This window comes from Aptenodytes patagonicus, chromosome W (assembly GCF_965638725.1).
Source record: "Aptenodytes patagonicus chromosome W, bAptPat1.pri.cur, whole genome shotgun sequence".
NCBI lineage: Eukaryota > Metazoa > Chordata > Aves > Sphenisciformes > Spheniscidae > Aptenodytes > Aptenodytes patagonicus.
Genome location: NC_134981.1, coordinates 17790416 through 17815380, shown reverse-complemented (window position 1 = coordinate 17815380; position 24965 = coordinate 17790416). Strand labels below are relative to the sequence as shown.

Here is a 24965-nt window from a genome sequence, read left to right as displayed (position 1 = left end):
CTTTGTAATATCACCTGCTCAGTCTTTTCACATGTTCTTGAGAGTGAGGGAAACGTATTCAGGAAAAAGTTGAACATGCTAGCCCTGAAATAAAACTGATGAAACACTTAAGAGGATTCAGTATTTAATGATAGGGTGGTTTCTTACTAGCTTTCTCCTTCATAATTCTCCCTACAGCTCCAAAACGTGCACCAAATTTTACTGTAGAAGAAACTTCTTCAGATTCTATATTGGTAAAATGGGAAGACATTCCTATTGAAGATTGTCAGGGTTTTTTAGAGGGATATCGGCTTTCCTTTGCAAAAGGTGAAAAAGATGCTTTAAAGCCTAGACTTTCAGAATCAGGTAAATAAAATCTATAGATTGCAATTTCCTTGCTCAAGCTTTTTTTTTTTTTAAATAATTTAATTTCACTTTAAAAAAAGATGTTTTTATCATAATTCAGTTGCATTACTTCACTGGCATAATTGACCCCTGATATGTGACAAAGGCATTTGAAACAATCAGCTCCTTGTGTGGGTAGCACAGTTGTTTTTTTAATACAAGGCAAAAGTTGGAGAAAACCCTGACTCACCGAGTCCATAAAGCTGTGCAGTGACTAAGTGGCAATGTGACACACTGCCCTGTGTACAGATATCCTGGGTAGATGAGACATGGGGGAGGTTATGTGGCTATATTTAATTTGGTATATTCTTCCAGTACCCATCTTATAAGGTCATCTCTGTACAGAACTGAAGTCTGACTCACATTAACATAAGAGGACAAGCAGGAGTGTAAAAACCAAAACCAAAACCAAAAAAAAACCCCAAAACTGAAGCCAATCTGCAGCAACAACACACTCCTGTGCTGTTTGGTGCTATGTAAGCAAGAAGCATTGCTATGATTCTTTATTTCAGTTTTCCTTTACACAGACTGTTCTTCAGGTTTAATATGCTGACTTCAAGAAAGTCTTGCTAAAGCTGAGGCTGTCTTTGTGAATCCTTTCTTACAAGGTATGCTTTTCTTCCTGCTTCCAAACAAACAGGGAATCCAGAACTTAAAATTAAGAATATCACTGACTTAACAAAAAATTCTTTGAAAATACTTGATCTTCAAGGCAAAACAAGTTACCAACTGGACCTACAAGCCTATACTGCTGGTGGGTTGAGCCCTCCAAACAGCCTCTATGTGGTGACAAAGGAGGACTGTAAGTTGAATAACCCTGTTCATTAATATTCTTTAGCACAGGGCCTGTACAATGTATATAAAGCTGAGCTTATTTTGGTTTTTTCTGGTCCCTTTAGGTAGTTTGGGCCTACAGTCTAATTTTTAATTTATTTAGTTGCTTATTTTTAAATACAAAAATTGGTACAGCTCAGGGTGAGGAAAAGATCCTTTCCTATTACAGCTACCTTGTAGTTCATGGTAATGTATGCAAGAAAAATAACTTCTAAACTACTACTAAATGTGGTGGAGTCTGAACTTAGTCTTCTCAAGCAGTTAGTTGTTTTTGTCAAGTTTCCCATGATGAATATCTGCTAATACATGGTGGGAAGAAAGATGTTGTGGAAATATTTACCCATTTCAGAATTATAAACAGATGCCTCTCTGCTTTGAATTCAGTTTTATCGATCCCCTGACAGAAACAAATCCAGAAAGATAGTAAAAAAAAAAAAAAAAAAAAAGACTGACTTTGGGGAACGGGGGGGGGGGGGAAGAGTATTTCATATGGAAGAAAGACTAAACACTGGGGTGCAACTAAAATACACAAAAAATCAAACTTGAGGCACTTAATATCAATGGAGGAAGATAGTGGGAATGTACCAGGGTTTATCTCTGAGGATTAGAAGCATTGTAAACGATACAAAAGGCAGTACAGTTTGTGCAATGAGTTGTTGGCCTATAAGAGCCATTACCAGAGGTTTGGCCAGCTCAAGTAACCTGAAAGTGCAATTCCAGTGCTTACTGAGAACAGAAATTACAGCGGCAATCAGTCTTGTGTTGCACATGAAGCCTTTCGCAATTAAGCAATCAGAGAGAAGTATCTGCTGATTCCTGTAGTTATCACTGAATCAGCTCTGTTTATGGATGGACTTTTGCCCTTCCGGCAAAGGGGGAGTGTATGGTATAGGTCACTTTGCAGACCACTGTTAGATGAGTTTGATGAAATGGTCTCTAATCTGTGAGAATGTTAGAAAAGGCATAAAACTTTCTGGTAACTTTGGATATATATTTACTGTCTTTTCTTTTTTTGTCCCCCAGCTATAGGATTAATCATTGCAATTCTCATCCCCATGGCAGTGGTTGTGCTGCTTGGAGTGGTGGCCAGCATCTTATGCTATCGAAAGAGGGAATGGTAAATGCATTCAGTTCTGATCTTTTCCTGGATGTGTTTGCTTCAGTGCTAAGAGTTTTCCATGTTTTTAGTTACTCTCTTTTTTCCAAGTACCTAAAAATTTCAGTGGGCTTTTACAGACCTTTGTGTAAAGGTGGGTGGCAAACACACATTGTAGAAGGTGAGGGAGAAATTGAGTTGGAGAGAGGTCAGAGTGAGGAATGCAAAAAGGTTTTGCAGGAGCCTGTCTCCCAGTGAGAACCATTTATAAATAGTTCCCAAATGGAAATAAGCTGGTGACATTATAATTTGTGAGCCATCCACAAACACTCAGGTAGACATCCCATCTTCAACCTCTCATAAACATGGCATATCAAGTTCCCCAGTTTAAAAATAAAAATTGGGTTTGCTGTTCTTTCTATTAAATACTCAGTGAAAGTGTAACGCACTAAATCTTTGTGCCAGATGTCTTCAGTATTCTGAATTAAAGGGAAATGTCCTGACTCCTTTAGTGTATTGGCAATCTGTTTCAGGGCTTGGTAACTTTTAAAAGTTTGTTCTTTCCTCTTTAAAGGATTAAAGAAATGTTTTATCCAGAGATCCCGAATCCTGAGAACAGTAAGGCACTGCAGTTTCAGAAGAACATCTGTGAGGTAACCCTCATTTTAAATCTAGTATTTTAAACTTCTAAAAGGTATTGTGAGTAAAGAAGTCTTTTGTAAACTTTGAGTCTTCTGCTCCAGTTGTAACCAAAAAAAAAACCAAACCCAAAACAAAAAAACCCCAAACCTCTGTGGCAGGGGGGAACAGGACAAGCTACTGAGTAATTTTTGTCAGGTGCTATCTAGAGCTGTCATGTTGTTAAGGTAGTTACTTGCAAAGTTTGAACTAGGAAAGGACTGCTGCATTTCTCTCCTCCCACACTAATGGGAAGTCTCAGTATGTGATAACGATGTGGGAGTAACGTATCCATCTTTGTCATAGTGTTAGGAGAAGTAGAAAGTGTGGAGAAGCGTACATGCCACCCCCAACCTTCTGGTAGACATAGTAGCTGGAACTGAGCATAACATTTAAATAACCTTCTGGAATGGGTTATACAAAGCCGAGATTTGGGGAAAGAGTTCTCAAACACTTACTGCAAGATCTGGAGTCTCTTTAAGTTGGTTGAAATACTTTTAATGTTAACAGGAATATGTGATGAGCCAGAAAATGAGAATCAAAATGCTTTTTTAATATTGTACCAATGGCAGTGGGATGAATGCAAGCCACAAGCCAACATACTGATTTAATTTGGGCAAGCTGTTGCTTTCAGGATTTCCAGGTCTTTTGGCTGTCTCTCCCCCTTCTCCTTTTTCTCACTTCAGGGGAATAAGACACTTAAAACACTGGAAATTAACTCCTGTACCCCTAATAGTGTTGAAGTGGTGGAAACACAGTCTGCAGCTCCCAAAATTGAAGACACAGAAATGATGTCCCCGGCAGCAGACACCACTGTGCTGGAAGATGGCTCTGACTCAGAAATAGAGAACCACATGGTTGTGTCCTATTGCCCTCCTATCATTGAAGAGGAGATCTCAAATCCCGCTATGGATGAACCTGTGGGGTCATCTCAGGTGGTTTACATTGACATCCGGTCAATGTATCAACCTCAAATTAAACCAGAGGAGGAGCCAGAAATAGACTTAGTGACTACAGCAGGCTATAAGCCACAAATGCAGCTCCCTATCAGTGCTCTGAAAAGAGAGAGTCGCTCACCTGCAGAGGAAGAATTGGATAAAACTGCAGGTTACAGACCTCAAGCAAACACAAATGCCTGGAACATGGACGCTCCAGACTCTCCTGGATCAGTTGAAAGCAACAATGAAAATGCATCTTTTGGGAGCCCATGCTCCATTAATTCCCAACAGTTTCTGCTTCCCCCCAAAAATGAAGACTCTCCCAAACCCAGTAACACAGGGTGGTCCTTTACACACTTTTTTTCAGAACAAACCAAATGATTAACAGTGAGTCCTTGTTGTACCTGAACCTGCCTTCTAAATAAGCTCTTATTCCTGATGTTGTAAAGAAAGAAGAAAAGTGCAAAAGGCATGAATTATTCTTGGAGACAGTCAGCAGAGGTTTTAGTGAGCTGAATGTTACCATGTTTAAGTTAGTGAAAGTGTTAATGTTCCATTTTAATAGAGGCCAAGAGGCCAAATTTATAGCAACTTAGTTATTACTCTAGTAAAATATATTGGATATAAGGGGTATTGAGTTTAGAGCTCCTGATAATCATAGTCAAAGAACTCTGCCTAGCTTCACATAGTGTTCCAAGATTAATATGGTCTCATACAACTTATAACTTGGAAAGATTGTTTTGCTTTGTTGTAGTTGTTCTCAACCGTGCATACTCAAATGATGCAGCCCCAACAGGTTTACTCACTGAAGTTTTCATTTATCACAAACATGCCTAACACATGGAAACAATGTTGTTGGAAACTAAGAGATCTTTTATCTAGTCATAAACTAAGAACAAATCAGAGTGCTACTTTTTTTTTCTTTTTTTTTGTCACTGTTAGAAATTAGAGGTAGTAGTACTAGCTCCTTGAGAAATTGCTCTTTGGATGGTCTTTTTTGTATTAGCTTTGCCACCTGCTGCCTGGCTGTTCTCCAGTGTCTACCCAACAGGACCACCTCTACAAATCCTACCTGGGAGTACAAGGTGGGATTTCTCCAGTGGCAGGAAGAAACCTAAGGAGGTTTTAGTGCCGCTAATTCTACCTCTCCTTTACCAGACATGTGATGCAAAGATAGCTTTAATGATGTACATTTGTGTGCTTAAAGAAGTGTTCAGAACAATCATCTTTGAAAATGTTTGTTTTCACATATGCATCTCTAGGCAGCTGTAATCGTAACATTTCACTGTGTAAACTTTAGACTGTGGCACACATATGAATTCCACTAGTTTACAGGAGAAAGTGCTTTCTAACTTACCTGTTCCTTACTGTAAAACACAGTGGTGAGAGGTCAGATGTTAAAATGCTTGATCAAAAAGGGTCTCCATAAAGTCCTAACTGAATCTTTTTTTTTTTTTAGATTTTGATTTCCTTAACTAGTTTGTGGCTTTTTGAATAAATAAGATGGGGGAGTGGTTCTTTTGTGTTCTTTTGGCTTTTTTTCTAGAAAAATAGGAAGTTCAGCTTTTTTTAAACAAACAAACAAACAAACAACTTCCAGAAGGGATTGTGTCCAAAACGCTGTTACTCCTAACTCAGTGCTTCAATCTTCCAGTTGGATCAGTGTTCAGAGATGTAGGGTGTTAATGCCAAGCAATTTCTGAAGCAAATCATTGGTGCTGCTGCTTTTTATTTTTGAGCTATGCTTGTCATATGTGACAATTTGGTTTTTGTAATGGGTTTTTGTACTGTTCACTTTATGCGTGGAACATCAGTCACATTTGATGTAACATCGTGCACTCTCCTATTTGACACATTCATTATTTTTGTTGTTCTGACATGTGGAGGGGATCTGGGATCTTGGTTTTGTGTGTTAAATTTTTGGGATGATAGATCTGCATGTGATATACCTCACAGAACTACTAGTTAATATATCAACAAAATAGTAAGCTAATATTACAGGCAGGCAGTGAATTACCTCCCCTGCTATGTGGTGGCTGCATATGCAGACTTAGAACCCAATGATTGACATTTGCTGTGGTAGCTGTTTTTATTATCTGTAGTTGCTGCTTTCATGGGTAAACCATTTCCAAAGGGAACCAGTAGCTGTGTTGTCCATCACAGCATGATTGGCAAATGCGGTGTGTTTCTTCATCTTTGGTTTATGTGGGGGACCAGAGCCTTCCTCTGCTGGGAACACAGCAGCAGCAAGCTCCTTGCTGACCTCAAGTTTTAGGCTGCTCTGAAGAGGCACATTCAAGCTGCCTTTTTTTTTTTTTTTTTTTTTAAAATAAGTTCAGCTGGGTAAAGCTTAGGGCTGTGGTGTTCCCTGTGATGTTGTCCTCCAGGACACTCAGTTGAACATGAATAGTAGCAAAAATGAAGGCAATTGGATGCGTTGGAGGGAAGTGTTTAGATATCCCTCTGAAAAAGCAATGAGAAATTGTGTGCTCTATTTTTAGACAATTATTGCTTTGTAAATAGAATATTTGTACCTATGAGTAGATAGAAAAATAGTAAAAGAATTTTAAATACATAGGAAAAATGTGAGTAACGTTTGAAGAATCAGATTGTTAACAAGGCACCATGTACCATAAATTTATCAAGAGCTTCCCATGTAAATAGCATCCTCTGTTCCACCACAGACTTTGATGAAGACTTCGATGAAGACTTCGATGAAGACTTCAGTGCAAATGGCATTAATATTTTTAACACTAAGAAAAGTCCTAACCCCTTATGCACATATGTGCTTACATCATTATGTACCTAGGTGCATATTGCAGAGGAAGTTGACTTGCAATTCCCAAAGCAATTTTTTCGGAGCCCTGTACTTGAATATATGCCTTCTGAGACGCAGTTTTGTCTAGAGGAAACGGCTGCTGTCTGTGCTCCTCCCGACACGCTACATGGAGTTTGTGCTGCTGTGCATTAAGTGGTGCCCTGTGGGGCTGATGCTCAGAGATGCTGTTGGCAGTTGACAAGATTTGTTGTTGGCTTTTTCTTTGCCTTTTCCTTAGCAAGCCTGGAAACACAGTCCCAGACCCCAAATGCTAGACACAGATTCAGAAATGTTGGAGTGTTTAAAAACTGATTTCCTCATGCTTAGGCCTGTCTTAAATTTTTAAATATCTTCTTAGAAGCTGGAAAACAGTTTCTTCCATAACAATTTTCTTTCTCCTCCTCCCCCATTTATATAACTCTGGATTTTCCCCAGTGTTTCTAAGATAGCCAGTGTTTGTTTCCTTTTTGCATGTTATGCAAACAAACCTCAGATGATATTGGCAGGGGTTTCTATAACTTTACAAGTTGTCCCAGGGTGCATAACAATACTTTTTCCCCACAAAAATGCCTATTAATTCCTTTTGCTTTTACAACAAAAAAGTCTCCAGAGAACTCGAGGGCAGGGACTCAGCATCCCAGTGCAGGTGAGCTGGTCTAATGGCAGGGTGCTGCATGAGAGAATGGGGTTAATCCCTCTCCAGTCTCACCCTCTCCTTGTGCCAGCACTGCCCAGGTGACTTTGTGGTGCGCCAGAACAGATGGCATCCTTATTTTTTAATGTGTTACCCAAAAGAATCTCTAGGTAGGTTTTTGGACAATCCCAAATCCCCACTTCGACTGTTGTTACATGAAAGCAAGCTCCAGTGGAAGTGTATGCATAACTTCCACGAGCACGCTGACTGCGACAAGGTTCAATGCCTTTGCAACTCATTTGGTCTTATGTTGTGCAAAATGTAGTACCCAGAGAGTAAAACGTACTGAGAGATTGAGCAAAAAAATGAAATGAGAAAAACTCAAAAAAGAAATAGCTCAAAGAGGGCAAAGTAAAATAGAAACTGGTAAGGTCTCACACTTTTTAGTAGTAATACAATTTAAAAAAAGAATATTTGAACATCACTTTGACAATGTTTCCTTAATGTGATTTAAGAGTAGCTTAGGATGAACAACATTTTATGCTTCATAGTGTGTCGGAAAAGTTTGTAAAGCAGGGGATAGCCAAAAAAGAAGATAACTGAATCGACTCGTGTCTGAAATCCTACCCGAAGGTAACAGTAATTTGAACTTTGATCCTGTTGTGGCGCACAGAGCAGCGGAGCTGGTGGAGTCATACAAGTCACCTGGAAAAAAAACAAACCACATTGTACTATAATACTGTAACTTTTAAAATATATACTGTGAACAGGTTCAATGTTTTTTTAGCTCTTTTTATACCATATTTTTTACAGCATAAATAATTTGTTTATAGATGGTTTTATGTTCTGTTTTTACAAAGATTTTTAATAGGCTTTTGTTTAATATTAGTGAAAATATTGTTTGCCAATTTGAAATGGTCATCTACAGAAATTAGTTTTGAGAATAAATCAATAAATGAAACTGACAAAATAGTCATCCTAACACACTAAATCTAATCAGTCATTTAACATATTTCTGTTGCTGAATGATACTGAAGTTTTCCAGCTTCCAAATCTGTTATTGAAAAAATATTTCTTTCGCAACTTAAGCAAAATCATCACAAGGCACTTTAATGAAGTTGTAGCATACCAAGTAAATTTTCTTGTTGATACGCTTTGTTGAATCAATATTTTATTAGCTAAGCAATTAAACAAATGCATGCTTGAAAAACGAAGCATGAGATCATGTTGGGGAAATAATATTCCAGTGTGGCAGATGACATTTAAGACTAACCTAACACTAAGATAACAACTTTGTATATGTTTTAAACCTAGTTTGCTTGGCTGTTGTAACTCCTGTTGTATTGCTTGGGTGTTTAAAAATACACATGTATTTAACAATTTTACCATAGTATTGCCATGGAATTTAATAAATATATTTTCTTACACTCTTACATGTTTTGATATTCCTTGCTTGCATATTTATTTTTAAGTAAAAGAGGTAAATTCTGCTCATGCTTCAGTACAGAGTTATTTTAACTTTGTGCCAGAGTAAATAACCACAGGATCTGGCAAGCATAGCCTTGGCTTCTTGATCGGCAGAGCGGGTAGTAACGCGGGTATTCTCTGAGCAGCTTCTCCTAAGCACAGCATGCCATAGTACGTACATACATGGTTCACTGAAGCCCTCCTGGTTCCTGCCATGTGATGTGATGATAGGAGGAAGGTCAGTTGACTTACCCATGTCATCCCCAGCATATGGCTCTAACACAGCTGGGGGTTTGAGATGTGATTTCCTTGCAGGCTTGAGCTGAAGGCTTGCAGAGATGAGCAGCCGGAGGCTTTCTGTGGTTGACGGGTCTATGTGGTGGACATCCCTATTCCAGGGTGAAGGACATTGCAGCAGGAAGAAGGGGCCCAGGCTGCGCACTGTGGGGTTGGTTTGGGTGACGTAGGACACTTTCTCAGTGTGTTTTAGTGGAATGGAGATGATCAACTTCTATGGTGGCTGTAACACAGGCCTTATGTTTGAGGCCGTTTATGTCACAGCACTTCTTTGTTGTCCTAGCAACAGCCAAGGAATTTTGTGCTGAGCTAACCACAGCATCTGAACTAGGGAGTGACCCACAGGCTTAGCAGTGTGCAGACAGACAGGTGCCACATCACAGCACATCATGTGAAGCCATCGTTGCGTGATGGCACTATGCTCTCTCCATCTCCTCAGAGGCAGTCTCGAAAGTCGGAGAGTCAATTCCTTGTCTCACAATAACAGGTTGGTGCAGCTTATTGGGATAACACCAGCTAGCCAGGATGTGTGAGCTCCACTGAGCACTGGGGAGGTGCGGGATCAAGGGGACTAAGTCCTTTAAGCAGTACAAAGACTGCAACATGTAGAGCTGTGGAAATGAGGAAAGGCTTTGATTGTTCCAAAGGTGAAATCCCAATAGCTGCTCTCTCAAGCCCTGCGACTGCTTTGGCCGGTGCAGGAATACCAGGGATGAGTTCAAGACAGGTCTCATTCCATCATCTGGTCCTCAGGTTTAAAAGAAGTAGAAGGATGATGGTTTTGCAATATCTTCTGAAGAGTTCAGCAGTTGTTCAGATATAGCTTGTTCAAACCTTGGTAAAATCAGCCTGTTGGGTTTGGTATTTAACACAGCTCAGGGACAGCTGGGGCTCACCATGCATTGGCATGGAGGTACCCATGTGACAGCAGCACCTGAGGAACATGGAAGTAGCAGGTTTCTTTGCAGGGACAGAGCTGTGCTAAGTCCACAGAGGATGCAGACCAGTTAGCCTGGGCCGTACTTTGCCACTGCAGAGCGAATGTGTGAGAGCAGCTGAAAGCTTTGGCCCTTGGAAATGTGAGCTGTCTGATTCCTCCGCAGACACCACTGTCTCTGCCCTAGCACAGGATGCTCAGGTATGGTGAATGGCCCCGCAGCGTGCCTTGCCCCACATGCACGGTCTGGGTGCGGGTTACACAGTTGCACAGTCTCATGCCTGTGTGGATTTACCCCCCAGGGTGGGGCATTTGTTTTCTAGTCACTATGCCAACACAGAAATCAGTTACTGACGATATCCTGCCGTGTTGCATTTACAAAATACAGCCACCATAGATGAAATACCTCAAGCCAGTTGGGAGCTGGAGCTTTTAATTTTGAGTGCATTTATGTGGTACCTGGGAACTATGAATACAGGTACAAAGTAATACTACAAATACTACAAAGTAATTAAAATCACAGAGCCATGAGGAGTCTCAGTTTCACGTAGTGTTGCGGCCTTTCAAAGAAAATAACTTGTGCTACAAAAACACCGACCGAGTTTGAAGGTTAGATAATGACAGTGTGCTTGGACTACCCCGTTTTTCACCATCGGGACGAGGGTGGAGAGAGGGACTCAGTCAGTATTTCCTGGCCTTGTTCCAGCATGTATTGTTATCTTCTGCTTAACTCTCTTTCCTCTGTGCTGTCAATGCTATCTGCTCCTAATGCGACACTGACTGTAGCATTAGCATCTAGTGTTTCCTCGCATTTGCAACTGCAAAAAGTTATTCTCAACACATAAATAAAGGTTACAGAGTCCCTGTGTACGAGGCATTTGTTAGTGCTTAAAAAAACCCACTGTGTTTTGGTAAGAGCAATCAGAAGTTCAAATGAAAACTGCCTAAACATGATGATAAATCGGTGATTTCATTTTTGAATTCTGCTTTGTTGACACCAACATTAAAAGCTGTAGTGAGGAAAAAAAATGGAAATGAGAGAAATATTGTAATGAAAATATTAAATATTGTCTCTCTGGTGTCTTCAAAAGACAGGAAAATTGAGGAAAATTCTAACGTGTCCAGAAAAAATGACCACATACACTGTCACCATTGCCACTAGAAACTATTTGAGGGTTTGCAAACCAAAAAAAAGGTTGGAAAACCTCTGGTTTGTGAGCCTGAACTTGGGGTGTCTGTGCTCAGCAGCCCTATTTCTTTCACGCTGTCCCCATACATCAGGTTTTGTGGCCTTCTGACCTATACAGAGATTTCTGTGACCTTCCTGCTTGCGTTTCTGATGTCTCCCAGTAACGTACGTTGCTGGAAAACACAACCTGTGGGGACGACGCTGAAAGAACTGGCACCGTGGCTTTCTTAGAAAGGAAGACTGAGGGAAGCTTAAAAAAAAAATATGGGGGGCGGGGGGGAGGAACAACATTGTCTTTGTCCTGTGCACAATAAACAAAGAATAATGCTCTGACAGTGAAAGGAAATTTGAGAGAAATAAGAGCAATCAGTCTGCAGCACTGCCAGGCAATCTCTGTTGCAGGGGGTTTAGGAAGAGGGCAGTCGCAGATGAGTCAGGTCATGTCCCTAGGGATGGAAAGGGACCGGACAGCTGAGCTTTTAAATTTTTTGTACATAAATCCTGGTCAGCCCCTCACCCTGGCGAGTGATGCTTCCCGAGCGCGCAGCTCCCAGGTCTGCAGAGTCTGTCCCGGCGGGTGCAGGGTCTGTCCCAGCCTGTGCAGAGGAAATACTGATGGCAGCTGCCTGCTGGCTGGCCACTGACTGCCGGGCTGGGTGGAGAAGCCAGGCCCTTGCAGAGCTGCGCCAACCGCAGGTGCCAGCGCTGGGCTGTTACTCATGCGTGAGACTCCTGAATGCAGGAGCGGGGACACATCATCGCCTGCTGGGGGGACTGGGGGTGCCCACGGTGACTCAAACTGCTGGAAAAACAAAGCAGGCAGAAGGGCTGTGCTCGCCGGAGCAGGCAATGGCCTGACTCAGACAACCAGGGCAAGGTGTTGCTTCAGAGGGGGGAAAACCACACTGTGTGCACATCCCTCCCTGCCCAAGAAATAAAATGCCGATAAAAAAACGCATCTGGTGGATGGGATGTGGCTGCTGCTCTCCATGAATAAACCACGGCTGCATTTTATCTAGTCCTTTAGAGTGAGGAGGTTTGCCCCTTGAGGGGTGATGCCACTGTGGAGGTTGCTGCGCATGCAGAGCTGGGTGGTACTGGGGTGATGCATTTCCCATCTGGCTTATTTTGTTTTATCAACAGAATGAAAATGTTTTCTCAAAAGCAAAGCCTGGCTAACAAAATAATAACTTTAACAGGCATCTGTGGCAGGCTAATGCACTGGCAGGGAATGGGCAGCTCCCCATCCCCGGCAGCCCCCTCCTCCTCTTCGCCTCTTTGCTCCCTGGGGCCAGGCTGGGACGACTGGGATGGAAAAGAGCTCCTGGCCCCTCACCTTTGTCCACCCAGGACACACCAGTGCACCAAGACCTTGTCTACCATAGGGACCATTGCTACATCTTGTCTGGCTTTAGTTTCCCTTGCTGTCTCTTTTTGCTTGTTTTGGGTTTTTTTTTTCCTTTTTTTTTTTTTTGCTTTAGGATGACTTGAGTAAACCTAACTGCTGACTCCCAAGTGTCTGGTCCCCAGGGAGGTGGACCAGTGGTGGAGAGCAGCAAGATATGCTGTGCCCTGGGTAGGGCAAAGGGCAGGCAGGGAGCAGCTCTGCCTGACCACTTGTGCCCTGGCACAAAGCCTGACTTGGCCCATCCAAGGCTGGCGCCAAGGCGGGTGTTTAGCCTAGAAAGTGGAGGGGGATGTCTTTTGGGATGAATGTGAAAAATCAGGAAGCAATCTAAGAACTGTGGTTTTAGGAAGGGGATTGAATTGCAAAGAAAGGCACAAGCACCTGGGACTGCTGGCTTCATTTCCATCTCCCTTTTCTAGCATTTTTATGTTTTTGTCTTTTTTTAACTGCCTGTTCTCCACCTACATGTTCAGAAACACACAGGGAAAACTCAGCTCCTCACCTTTACCAGACAACTGCTATTGCCAGTCCACAAGTGACAGGTATATTTGCTTCTGTTTGCCCCAGGCTGCATGGGGACATTTGGCCACAGGCCAGGGACTGTTTCCAGGGGGACTGGAGGGTTGGGGGAAAAGTGGGGGGCCCGGAGCCTGCAGAGCTGCTGCGCTCATGCAAAAGCTCATGAAGTTGTACAGCATGTGCTCCAAATTCAAAAGCTGGGGGGGTGGGCGGAGGAGTTTGTTTTTTAACACCCAAGACTCTGCCCAAGCCCTGTTGCCCCCAAGGAACACAGCAAAATGCCACTATGCATTTTCAAGTGCTGGAGGCACCCATTGCAGCCAACACAGGGCCCGTCCTGGGTGCTGGGGAGTCAAGAGTTTGGGGACCGTGGTGGGTAGTCTCTGTGCCCTGCAGCTCGTCCCAGCGAAACCGCCCACGAGGATGGGCCAGCGGTTTGCAGCAAAAGGACACGGCTCTGTCAACGGGCATGAGCTCATCCTGCAGTGCCAGGGTCATGCCGAGCATCTGATACAGCCCAAGCAATAAATAACATGATTAATAAACAGCCTCGGAGACAGTGAACAGCACGTCCCAGGCCAGTTCCTGGGAAAATGACTAAGCACTCTGCCACGCCTTTCCCCTCTCCTTCCCCAGCCCGGCATCGGGGGGTGGCCGAGCCTCCACGTCTTGTCAGATGTTCCTGCGTTTCTGGCACCTATTTCCTGCTCAGCCCCTTGAGTGGAAACCCCTGCCTCTAACCCAGCCTGGAGGCACAGCTGAGCTTCACCGGGTAGACTGGAAAAGTGAATGTGGGGATGCTCACACTTCAGAAGTTTCTCGAACTATCTTTAAAAGGATCCATAAAGGACGATATTTTTTTTTCTTTCTTTAAAGGACTCAAACCCCACAGCATCCTTGCTATTCCCCCCTCCAGCCTTGCTGGCACTATGCAGCCTCGCCTCTCGTGCTGGGTCTGCCAGCTCCAAATTCCCGTGCGATGATACACACAGTTGGGAACAGGCGTTTGGGGAGCTGCAGTTTGTTTCTTTTCCTTTTCCACAACAACAACAGAGGTATTTCCTCCCCCCCCTCCCCCCCCACCCCCACGTTTCAAAGAGCAGCTTTTGTTCTGGAGAAGTATGGCCTTGTACCAAAACGCCTGTTATTCTGCAGTAAATTTACCTTAAAATAGAGATCTCTCCCGTCAGATGTTTGTCTTGGAGCTGCTCCCCAAACCCTGCGACAGAAATGAAAGGATGGGAAAGGCGAGGCACATGTGACAGAGCGGAGACTGATGCAGTTTCTGGATCTGCGTTGTCCCCCGTCCCAGGCAGCACAGCAGGGGATGCCGGATCTCACTACCCTGCGCCAAGTCAGGACAGGTCACTACCGTTTGGGAACCGCCCCCCCCCCCCCCCCAAGCACATAAAACGTGACTCTTTCCTCTCCAGCAGCCAGCAGCTGAGATGCAACCCGAGCACAGGCTGTGTCCCGGCCGCCGCCACAGGGCTGCTGCAGTGAGCAGCCAGCAAGACCTTCAGCCTCCACAGATTTTAGTTTTTACCCCTTTTCAAACTCTTTGCACATTTCCCCTTTACATCCCATGGCATCAAATTCCATTTACTTTCATTTTAAAGCCACATCTTGATCAAATACTTTATCCTGCTTTTTTCCCAACCATGCACAGTTTTCTCTCTCCCCATGGGGCTCCCCAAGCCAAACAAAACTTCGCTTCTCCTGGAAGAAGAGCCATGCGTGTCTCCAGCTCCTCTGCAAGCTGCCTATTTCTTTTACAGTTTTTCTGAAGTGTGATTTGAACAGGGGGCAGAGCACAGGTGCACGTTACATGCTGGCACCACCATATATTTTTCTGTGTCTTTCTATTTCTAATAAGTCCCAGTATTTGTTTTTGACCACTGCTGCCATGTCTACAAAGAGCACAAGATCTTTCACCTAAGTGATCAGGGTGTCCCTTTCAACATGCAGAAGAGGGGATGGGGTCTCCTTGGCAGTTATTTGCATGTGCTAATATCTAGTACCAACTATTACTTTTTCCACTCGAGTCTGCAGTTGCTCACGGTCACCTGTAGGTGGGACGAGCCTCAGGAACATGTTTTAGCTCCCACGGAGCCAGGAGCACACCAGGCACAGTAAAAATGCAGCAGAAACCTCCTGATGTCCATTGCTTTTGCCACATCAGGTCCTTTTAACTCATCGGCATTCAGACGAGCCAGTGCTGCCGAGGAGGTTTGTGCTTCTCCCGCTGCCGGCACGCATCGAGCCGTGGGGTGCCCTGCTGCACAGCATCTCTCTCTTCTTCCCCTGTGGTGGGTTAACCTTGGCTGGCTGCCAGGTTCCCACCAAGCCGCTCTATCACTCCCCCTCCTCAGCTGGACAGGGGAGAGGAAATATAACGAAAGGCTCATGAGTCGAGCTAAGGACAGGGAGAGATCATTCACCAATTACTGTCATGGGCAAAACAGACTCGACTTGGGGAAATTAATTTAATTTATTATCAATCAAAACAGAGTAGGATAATGAAAAATAAAACCAAATCTTAAAACATCTTCCCCCGACCCCTCCCTTCTTCCCGGGCTCAACTTCACTCCCGATTTCTTTACCTCCTCCTCCCGAACGGCACAGGGGGATGGGGAATGGGGGTTGCGGTCAGTTCATCACATGTTGTCTCTGCCACTCCTTCCTCCTCACACTCTTCCCCTGCTCCAGCGTGGGGTCCCACCCATGGGAGACAGTCCTCCATGAGCTTCTCCAACGTGGGTCCTTCCCATGGTCTACAGTTCTTCACAAACTGCTCCAGCATGGGTCCTTTCCATGCGGTGCAGCCCTTCAGGAACAGACTGCTCCAGCGTGGGTCCCCCACGGGGTCACAAGTCCTGCCAGCAAGCCTCCTCCAGTACGGGCTCTCCATGGGGTCACAGCCTCCTTTGGGTACATCCACCTGCTCCGGCGTGGGGTCCTCCACAGGCTGCAGGTGGATATCTGCTCCACCATTAACCTCCATGGGCTGCAGGGGGACAGCCTGCTTCACCATGGTCTTCACCACAGGCTGCAGGGGAATCTCTGCTCCAGTGCCTGGAGCACCTCCTCCCCCTCCTTCTTCACTGACCTTGGTGTCTGCAGAGTTGTCTCTCTCACATATTCTCACTCCTCTCTCCAGCTGCTGTTGCACAGCAGTTTTTTTCCCCTTCTTAAATATGTTATCGCAGAGGGGCTACCACCTTCGCTGATTGGCTCAGCTTTGGCCAGCGGTGGGTCCATCTTGGAGCCAGCTGGCATTGGCTCTATCGGACATGGGGGAAGCTTCTGGCATCTTCTCACAGAAGCCACCCCTGCAGCCCCCTGCTACCAAAACCTTGCCACGTAAACCAAATACATCCCCCTATGGCTCACTGCTCCACTTCAAACAAAGAGTTAAGGAAGAAAAATCTCCAAACTATGAAATTCTGGATCATTTCCTTAGTGTCTCAACAACACTCTGTTCGCCTGCTTAAATTAAGTGTTTGGCAGTCAAGGTTGCATAAGTGTTGGTCCAGTGCCTAGAAAACATTTTATTTTAAGAAGACTGTGACCCACCAAGGTCTCTTGCACATCCCTTTTCTCATTTTTCAGCAAAAAAATAGTGATTTAAAATACCACAGTAGCAAGCATTTGCTCTTTTTTTTCCTAATCTTTTAATCTGTTTAAGCCAGGAAAGCTTCATAATGTACAATTTTAAACTTTCAAAATTTACAAAACAAAAAGAGTCAGATTTAAAACTGGTTATAACTCACAAATATCTCCACCAAAACTGTATAATACAGACATTAAGCCTCCCATATAACAAATCGAAACCACAGGTCGCTTTGCTATTTTTAGGTAAGCGTGCAAAGAGCTAATTGTATAGTACACCTAAATGTTAAAAATTATACCATGTAAGCAGATCTGCTGCTGCTATAAAAAATATACAAGTATAAAATTTCTTCTTCAAAATTGGTTCATTGATTTTGTTGCTTGTAATGAAAAAGTAGAACTTTCCTCCTCAAAAAACAACAATATTTTGAAACCAGTCACTATAGCTGTTATTTACACAGGATGAAACATAATTTAGCTAAATCAGAGAGTGGTAAGAAGAACTACTTATTCCGGGACATACATTTGAATGCATAGATACACTGCCTGATGGTGTATTTGTTGAACAATACAGTCATTGTACCATTGCAGGGTGGAATGAATGCAGGTGTTTCAAGACTGTTCTCTTTGATATTACAAAAGATAATCTATGGACCACAACACACTCATTGAGCTACTCATAACGTCACACATTTCTTTGCCGTTTGCACTGATGCACAATCTTTAGAGTTCACTAAACACTTAACGGGTAGAGGGGATGGTTCCTACACAAAATACTCAGTTTGGTTTGGTCAGCAGAAGAAAGGAGAGGGAAAAAATGTTCTTTTTTTTTTAGGGTTTCCCTTTGGCTCTGTCACCTTCCCAGATGGCAAATGTGGGCTGACAGTAGAGGGCTGTGGCAGCCAGCTTGCGCTCAGCCACATGCGCAAACACACGACGGGTCCTCAGCACTGGGATTCCTCTCTTGTCACTTGGTCCTACATGTGTTGATGTTCTTCCCATCGACAGCATCCTCCACCAGCGAGATGTAGTAATCGGTTGAAAGCGTGAGGTGTGAGATGCACCCCACCAGGCCCCGCATGTACTGCCTGTTCGTGTGCAGGGCTATTTCCTTCATGCCACCTGGGGGAAAGGCAACGATGAAAAACTCTTCACCGACACGGGTGTCTGTTCCTGCTTGGCAGACTGCACGCCCAGCAACACCATTAGCTTTCCTAGCGCACCTCAGAGATGAATTTTAATTTACAGGTTGCTCTGTGGTTTTTAAATACAGCTTTTAAGCACTTGAAAGTACAGAGGGGATAAGCAGGAGATAATAAACTAGGATGCTAATTATTTATTGTGGAAATTGTAGTATCGGTAAGAGCTGAATAAGCTTGTGCCCAGATTCCCACTAAGGTGCAGGGTTTGCAGCTGACATTCGCTGTTTCTCTATGTACCTGCTGGGGGTACCACAGTACACCCCATGGTGCTGGTCCCTTCTCATACCACAGTCCCCCCTGGCCCACCTGAAGAGGCCTCCCCACAAAAAACAGGCTGTGGAGGACCAGAGGCTGCCGCATGAAGCCTTCACCTTGAGATGGACGGAGCTGGGACGCCCCAGCTTGCAGCCAACCTTGCAAACACAAAAATGCATCTGGGTCCTGAATGTGAATGGTGAGCACTCACCTACATAGAGATCTCCATTGATGTTTAACTGCCTCATCTTTCCAGGGGATTTTCCGGTTCTGGCACCATAATTGTCCATGGTTACTTTGCCAGACTGTCCATCCCTGAAATGAAAAACAAACCACTCTCATGCATCCAGCCTATAACCAGGTGAGAGGAGGAGCATCAGCATCTCCCCCTCGCCAGGAGACCAGGGCAACTCAGTGCTCGGCAGGGTTCACGGCGAAGGCTTGGGACCAATGTTGGGGAGCCCCACAGACAGCGGTGTGCTATGGCAATCCAGACCCTTCAGGGTTTTTTCCAGTGACTAATATGTCAGAGACCTGCAAAAGGTGGGGGACACATTTCTGGAGGAGAAAAAAACTGGGAAAGAAGTAAATTGCACAGCTAGGGAAGAGGGCAGAAGAGTCAGGTTCTGAGGTGGTGTTAAAGATCACCTCTAATACAATAATCTTTGTGTACATTGTCCTGAAACAGCCAAGTTGCTAACAGTTCAGCTCCTGACCCATCCCAGCCAGCACCTTTAATGGCAGGGTGTCTCCAAAACACCTCTGAGATGAAGTGTGGCCACTTACCGAACAGCCTTGACTCTGTGCCACCGGCCATTGCTGAAAGAGCCATTCACCATTATGGAAGCAATACCGCTGCCCAAATTGTAGCTATGATTAATGGGAGAGAGGAGTGGGAGGTTGCAAACATGGTTAATAAATAAACTATTACAAGAGCAACTAAGCATGTGCCCTATAACAGATCTACAAATCATTTGAATTATACCTAAGGTTGAGACCTGTGATGTTAGAAAGGATGAAGCCTAATGATGTAAATGCAAAGATAATCATGAAGTTCTCTGCTTCAGTTGCATCTCTGATTATTTCTTTGTGTTTGCTGCTATTAAAATTACTCAGCAGACATAATGCCCCCATCATGTTTACACTTCAGGCATCTTAATTTCTGGGTCTCAGACACTTGGGCCAACCGTCACGAAGGTGAGGTAGATGCTACAACACAGTGAGCTATTGGGTGCTCAGCTGCCTAAATAAGCAGGATGAATTAGCCTGAGCTGCCGCTGCTGGCCTTCTGCCTGTACCAAGCTTGAGAGTTTAAAGCTAACATCATCTCTTCAGAAAAGACTGAACCTGGAATTACTTTCATGGCCAGGGTTAGGTACTTGAGAACAGCACGTTAAGTTGTGAGCTGCCCAGAGCAAAACAGTTGTCCTAAATTTGACTCCTCCACAGAGGCTTAAGTGAGTCTCAAACAAGCATCTCCTTTTACCCAGGATGCAGATACCAGTCTAGGTTGAGAGCTACAGAAGGATTTGGGTGTTCAGGATTGTATCTAAGTGTTAGACCTTTGGTTACAAAAATTAGATTCATATCCCTAATGAATAGAGATCCCCTAGAATAGTGATATAAACTTCTACAGAAGCAGAGAACAACATAAAGGATTTACAGCAGCAGCTACACTGTAAAGGGAACCTACTCTGCTAAGCCACAGGAAATGGGAAAGAAAAGGGGTGTTTTGAATTTCAAACTGGACCAGAACACAGATAACGTATTTTGGGCACGAAAATACTTCTGACCAATTCAAGTTCACAGTCCTGGATATTCTCCTGACCTCACCTCTCAAAAGTTGCAAAAGTAACATGAGGATCGCTCTTTCTGAAAGATGATGATACTTTTTTTTTGTATTTGTCCTTTCACTATCTTCTTCAGTGCTCCCTTTCAGTATGCAGTGAGTGTTTATGAGAGTTTTAATTTGGGATCTTAATTTTACACCTTCCTAAATGCGTGCGGAATGTACAGATATCTCAATAAAATTCAGCTGTTTCAGTCTAAAACCTTTGTGTATCTTTGTCTTTTGGGGATACCAACAACCCTAATAAAAATGCACCGTGCCTAGAAAACAGAATAGACCAGTCACTTACTACCCAGCATCTTGGAAAGACAGGCTCTCCCAAAGACATTTACAAAATGCACTATTTCTGCAGAGTCTGTTCCTAGTTTGTAAAACAATGAGGAAGCTAAGAGTTTTTGCAAAGTTAACCACAAGAAACCACAAGAAAACAGCTTTAAAGAAATTAAGTTAAATAGAAATGTGCAATGTGGGCTATGTGTCCATGGTAGCAAACAACCACCATGTAAGTCAAGTAAAAGGTAGCTTCAAATTAGCTTAAATGATTAACAAAATCATTGTCATTTAATCAACAGTATCTCACAACAATCCGTAATAATGATGGCATTTGTAGTTTGCTGTTTCAATATTTGTCTTACACAACCTAAAAGGGGATCATGAGGAAAGATATGGCTTTCAAAAGGCAGGAGTCCCAAAAAGCACCATGCAAAAAGTTGCATGGAGTCTACCTAAGTGTCTGCAAGGGAGAAAGCGATTCTGGAGAGAGAGAACACAAGTTCAGATATTTCCCAACACTCCCCAGTTTCAGCTTTTTGACACTAATATTATTTGTTTCTTAAACAAGTGGTTTGGTGGATGTTGGCAGTAGCAAAGCCTGGTGCCAGCTGGGTTTGTGTCACAGGGCTGGATATTTTGGGGTTTGAGAAGGTGGGAGTCCTGCTCCCATGTGCACTCTCCAGTGCCGGATGAAGAGTGAGCCTGCGGTGAGCATGGGCATCAGCAGGGTTTTTCCTTGACCCCTGCTCTCTCTGCAAACCCTACACCTGCTCTGCTTAACTGAGATGGCAAGTGCTTCAAGAGGCATGGGGGGAGTTACTGACAGTACTTGTACCCTCATAGGGTGACTTTTAGAAAACCATGCTAAAAAATCTGATGTTTTAAGAATTTGTATGGAGGGAGGGAGCAGGAATGATGCAAAGCTGACAGCATGTTACCTCTTCAACTCACATCCTTTCCCAGACAAAACCAGGACCTATCACTGAACAAAACCTTGAGGTTGTAATTGTCTCGCAATATACCAAAGGACAAATGCACTAGATGTGTTGTGGCAATTCTTTCAACCACTGAGTGTACTGCGTGCAATAAAAATAAGGAAGTAATAGTTTACCTGAATATTAATGCTCCTTCTTGAAGGCCTAGAGAAATGAAATCACTGTTAGGTCGCATGGGACTGTCTCCCCTCCACATCAAAAGACTTTCCTTCATTGTGGTTTTAAACCTCATGAACACATTCGTTCTTGATCCTGATACCCTGTTTAATGTAAAAGAAGGAAATAATAGTAAAATATTGAACTAGGACAGTCTTCTTTCAAACAAACCTAAAAGATGATGGCAGTATTTCTTCTCTGCTGGTCTTGCTGGTTACTGTCTTGCAACTCACCTACGCGCTGACTTGTGAAGGATTCTGGTTCACATCCCTATTTCCAGCATTTCAGAGTGGGGGGAATTAAACTTGGCCCTCCAGAATCCAAAACACAATAGCTACTGGGTTACTCCACACAAATAAGAGAAAATACTTTTTCTCCCCAAGCCTTCTGTGAAATCCAGTCTAACAAGCAAATTTTGAGAATGTCCAATAGGTTTGTTGCCCTCAGAGGCCAGTGGAAGAAACATAAAAAGGGCAAATCAGAAAGTCCTGGTAGGTGAGAGGTACCGAGCTGCAGGTGAGGACATTTGCGAAGCCTTCCCTAGCCAGTGGCTGAAATACAGGCAGATGGAGGAATTTTTTGGAACAACTCAAAATTTGCTGGAATTTGGGCATCTTCTAGGGTACAGAGCAGCCAAAAAGAAGTTTGAAGACCTAAATTTTAGGCTAAAGCAGGAGTTAAAATCCTTAGTCTCTTCATGGATATGGGCTCTGTATGTCTGTTCTTTGTTCTCAGAAAGTGCACACCAGTCCTTCTCCATGTCAGATGTACGCCGTGCATGCCATTTCTTTAAAGGTTGCAAGATGCTCGGATATTATAACAAATTGAGCCATAAGCATATGCATAGAAAATGTAATTTTTCCTGAAATTTAGAAATATGGCAAATACAGCTTAAAAATGCTTAAATATACAACATCCTCCCACATGAGGCTCCTAGCATTATAATAGTAAACAAACAGCACAATCATTTATGTTCACAGGAGATATGTTACCTTTTCAGTATATCTGGATTATCATATGTGAGGTAACTGCGACCAATAAATTGTGGGATTTCAATTGCTTCTGTAATGGCTGAAAAGTTAAAAAAAAAAAAAAAGCATGTCAGTTAGCTGACATGGAAATGGAAGGAAAAAAAGACAAGACTGTTTTATTGATTTACTCCTGCATTGGCAGGTACCTGCCTGTGGCACAGAACCAAGCTGAACTCACTCTGGTTTGCAAAAAGGCACAGCCAGTTTGTACCTAAATGTAGTATTGGGAAGATGTTGCAAATTTTATTTTTAACCCTGTTTCCACGTTCCATGGTTCTCTGTGTGGTTCAAGCCACCCTCCTGCCAAAGCTTATGCTTTAACCACCTTTTGTTCTTTAAGAAACTCGTCCCCGGCTCCTAATAGAGCACCATGTGCAGAGCACGTGTTGGGACCTCTCGCACCTGCAAAGTGAGGCAGCGAGGCTGCACAGGCAACCATTTTCTCCTTTCATGTATGTGTCTTTGCACAGAGCAGCTGCTGCCGCTCAGGGCTCACCTCTGGGGAGCAGTGCAGGGGGAGGACATCCAGGGTGCCCCTAATAACTTTAGGCCTATTGAAAGCAACTGAGACTATGCTAAAGGCTGTATGACAGAGGCTGCAAAGCCTCTTGGCGCATGCATTCGACATGCTGCAGTGCTGCCTTGGAAGGTGAGTCTTGCTCAGACCTCACCGGTGTCCCACACACAGCATCTCCCATTTCTCTAGGGACAGCCCCTGGTACAGCTGTGGTGTACAGCTGCTGGGACAGCAGCACGCATTGCAACCAGACCTGGAGCTGGCATACTGCTGCCCATGGAGAAAACTTTGGCAAAATAACTCAGATGTGTGATATAAATCACTGAACATCCCTGATATAGAGCCTTCGGTAGGCTATGAGCACTGGCCTGAATAGATTTTCTTTCGAGTGAACATCCTACAGTTTGCTGCTGATCTCTCATAACTGACTGCTGCATTAATATAAGCCAGTTTTATAAATTCCTTAAAATAGCTGACTTCATCCTATTTTCTTTCTGAGAACTAATCCCTTCAACCCACAGCTAATCCCATCTATATAAATTTCAAGCTTTTCAGGGCATGGATGCTTGCTTTCTTTGTGCAATGCAGAGGCTGGCTGGGCTTTAAGAGCTCACTGTTACACAGATATGCAACAATTGGTGTAGTCTGGCAGCCACCAACAGCAATATGAAATTTAGCTTTAAGTGCCAAGACTGAGAATTTTAGATAGTGACAAATGCTTGTTTTCATCCGTAGTGAAATCAGGAAAGCTGCCTAATGTGTCTAAAGAAACCACCACAGGCCGTCCACAGCCTACAGCCTGCAGCCTGCCAGCGTCATTGGAAGATTGCAAAAGACGTGTTACACTCGGCCAGACATTCCTCGCCAGGTCTGACGCTGTCTGCACCAGACAGTCTCTGACCACGGCGGATGGCAGCAGAGCACGATAGGGGCCCTCTTCCCCCATCACATCCCGCACTGGCACTAGAGCCCCACTGCTCTTGCCTTCAGCAGGGGGAGGTGCCTGTGCCATGCAGCAGCCTTTGCCCTTGCTCTAGCACTCTGATTTCCTCTACGGAGCTTGATGGGCATTTATGTCTGCTTGCTCTTCTGTATGCTCTTCACTTGCTGCACTGAATTTGACCCTAGAAAACCAAGTAAATTTTAGCAGTACCCTTGATGCATGCAGGATCTTTGCAACTGGAAGGGAATAGGGCCAGTAAGATCTAAGACTAAACACCTTCACTCTCTGCTCATCACAATTTGGCAGAGAGGCACCAAAGCTCTCATGACAAGCGGGAGTGAGCTCTGAACTGCAGGGCAGCCTGAAGTAACACCTACCCCTACAAAGCACTCAGCCGGCTGCCTGGCCTTGCTGCTTTGCGAATACAGGGACCAGCTCTACAGCCACCACTCTGCGCTTGGCAGGTGCTCTGGATGCAGTTTAAAATATCAACAGGACGAAGTTTAAGGAAGTACTATATAACCCCAGAAAATATTTTGGCTTATTGACAGAAGCTTGCCAGGCTTAATGGAAATCCAGCATCCAGCTTGCTAGAGCAGACACAGACGCACAATGACAGAGCAGTTTTCACATAATTTGCAGTACTTACTGTTTAGGCAGTAACTTCCACACTCTGCAGTGAGTCAGCACAAAACAAAACAAGAACATTCTGGTTTTATTTTTCTATAGCATAAAAGTCTCTCTTCCAATGATTGTCCAGTTTCATGCCCACCTTTCTGCAAATGTGTGATCCCCGCTTCCCTTTTGCATAGGCAACTATAATCACCTATGAAGGTAGCACTTTTTTATTAGTGTTTTGCCCAAGTATTTATATTTGCCTACTCAAAACACACAAAGGTACAGTCAGGTAGGACCAGCACCAAACCCCTCTAC

At 43.8% G+C, this 24965-nt stretch overlaps 2 protein-coding genes and 1 long non-coding RNA gene across 5 annotated transcripts in view; 1 reads left to right on the top strand and 2 right to left on the bottom strand.

Moving 5' to 3' along the window:
- LOC143171900 (leukemia inhibitory factor receptor-like) overlaps nt 1-7807 on the top strand; it is a 38043-nt gene extending 30236 nt beyond the window's left edge. The window contains exons 15-19 of one of the 3 annotated variants that reach the window (XM_076361071.1): nt 178-345; nt 1025-1186; nt 2242-2335; nt 2889-2967; nt 6615-7807. In XM_076361071.1, the coding sequence (XP_076217186.1) occupies nt 178-345; nt 1025-1186; nt 2242-2335; nt 2889-2967; nt 6615-6836 (725 nt within the window). In that variant the 3' untranslated portion in view covers nt 6837-7807. Of the gene's footprint in view, nt 1-177; nt 346-1024; nt 1187-2241; nt 2336-2888; nt 2968-3678; nt 6225-6614 lie in introns of those variants that run through there. The other 2 variants (XM_076361069.1, XM_076361072.1) reach the window with 2 other exon arrangements.
- Nucleotides 7808-7809: 2 nt separating this feature from the next.
- Nucleotides 7810-9404, bottom strand: LOC143171901 (uncharacterized). Its single transcript, XR_012997235.1, has 2 exons — nt 9102-9404; nt 7810-8087 (listed from the first exon to the last, which is right to left on the bottom strand). It is a non-coding gene; the product is annotated as an uncharacterized LOC143171901 (long non-coding RNA).
- Nucleotides 9405-17778: 8374 nt separating this feature from the next.
- LOC143171953 (pikachurin-like) overlaps nt 17779-24965 on the bottom strand; it is a 124531-nt gene continuing 117344 nt past the window's right edge. Inside the window, 6 exon segments of the mRNA XM_076361139.1 lie at nt 17779-17933; nt 18480-18583; nt 19055-19138; nt 21502-21645; nt 22534-22612; nt 24682-24705. Coding sequence (XP_076217254.1) covers nt 17779-17933; nt 18480-18583; nt 19055-19138; nt 21502-21645; nt 22534-22612; nt 24682-24705 — 590 coding nt within the window.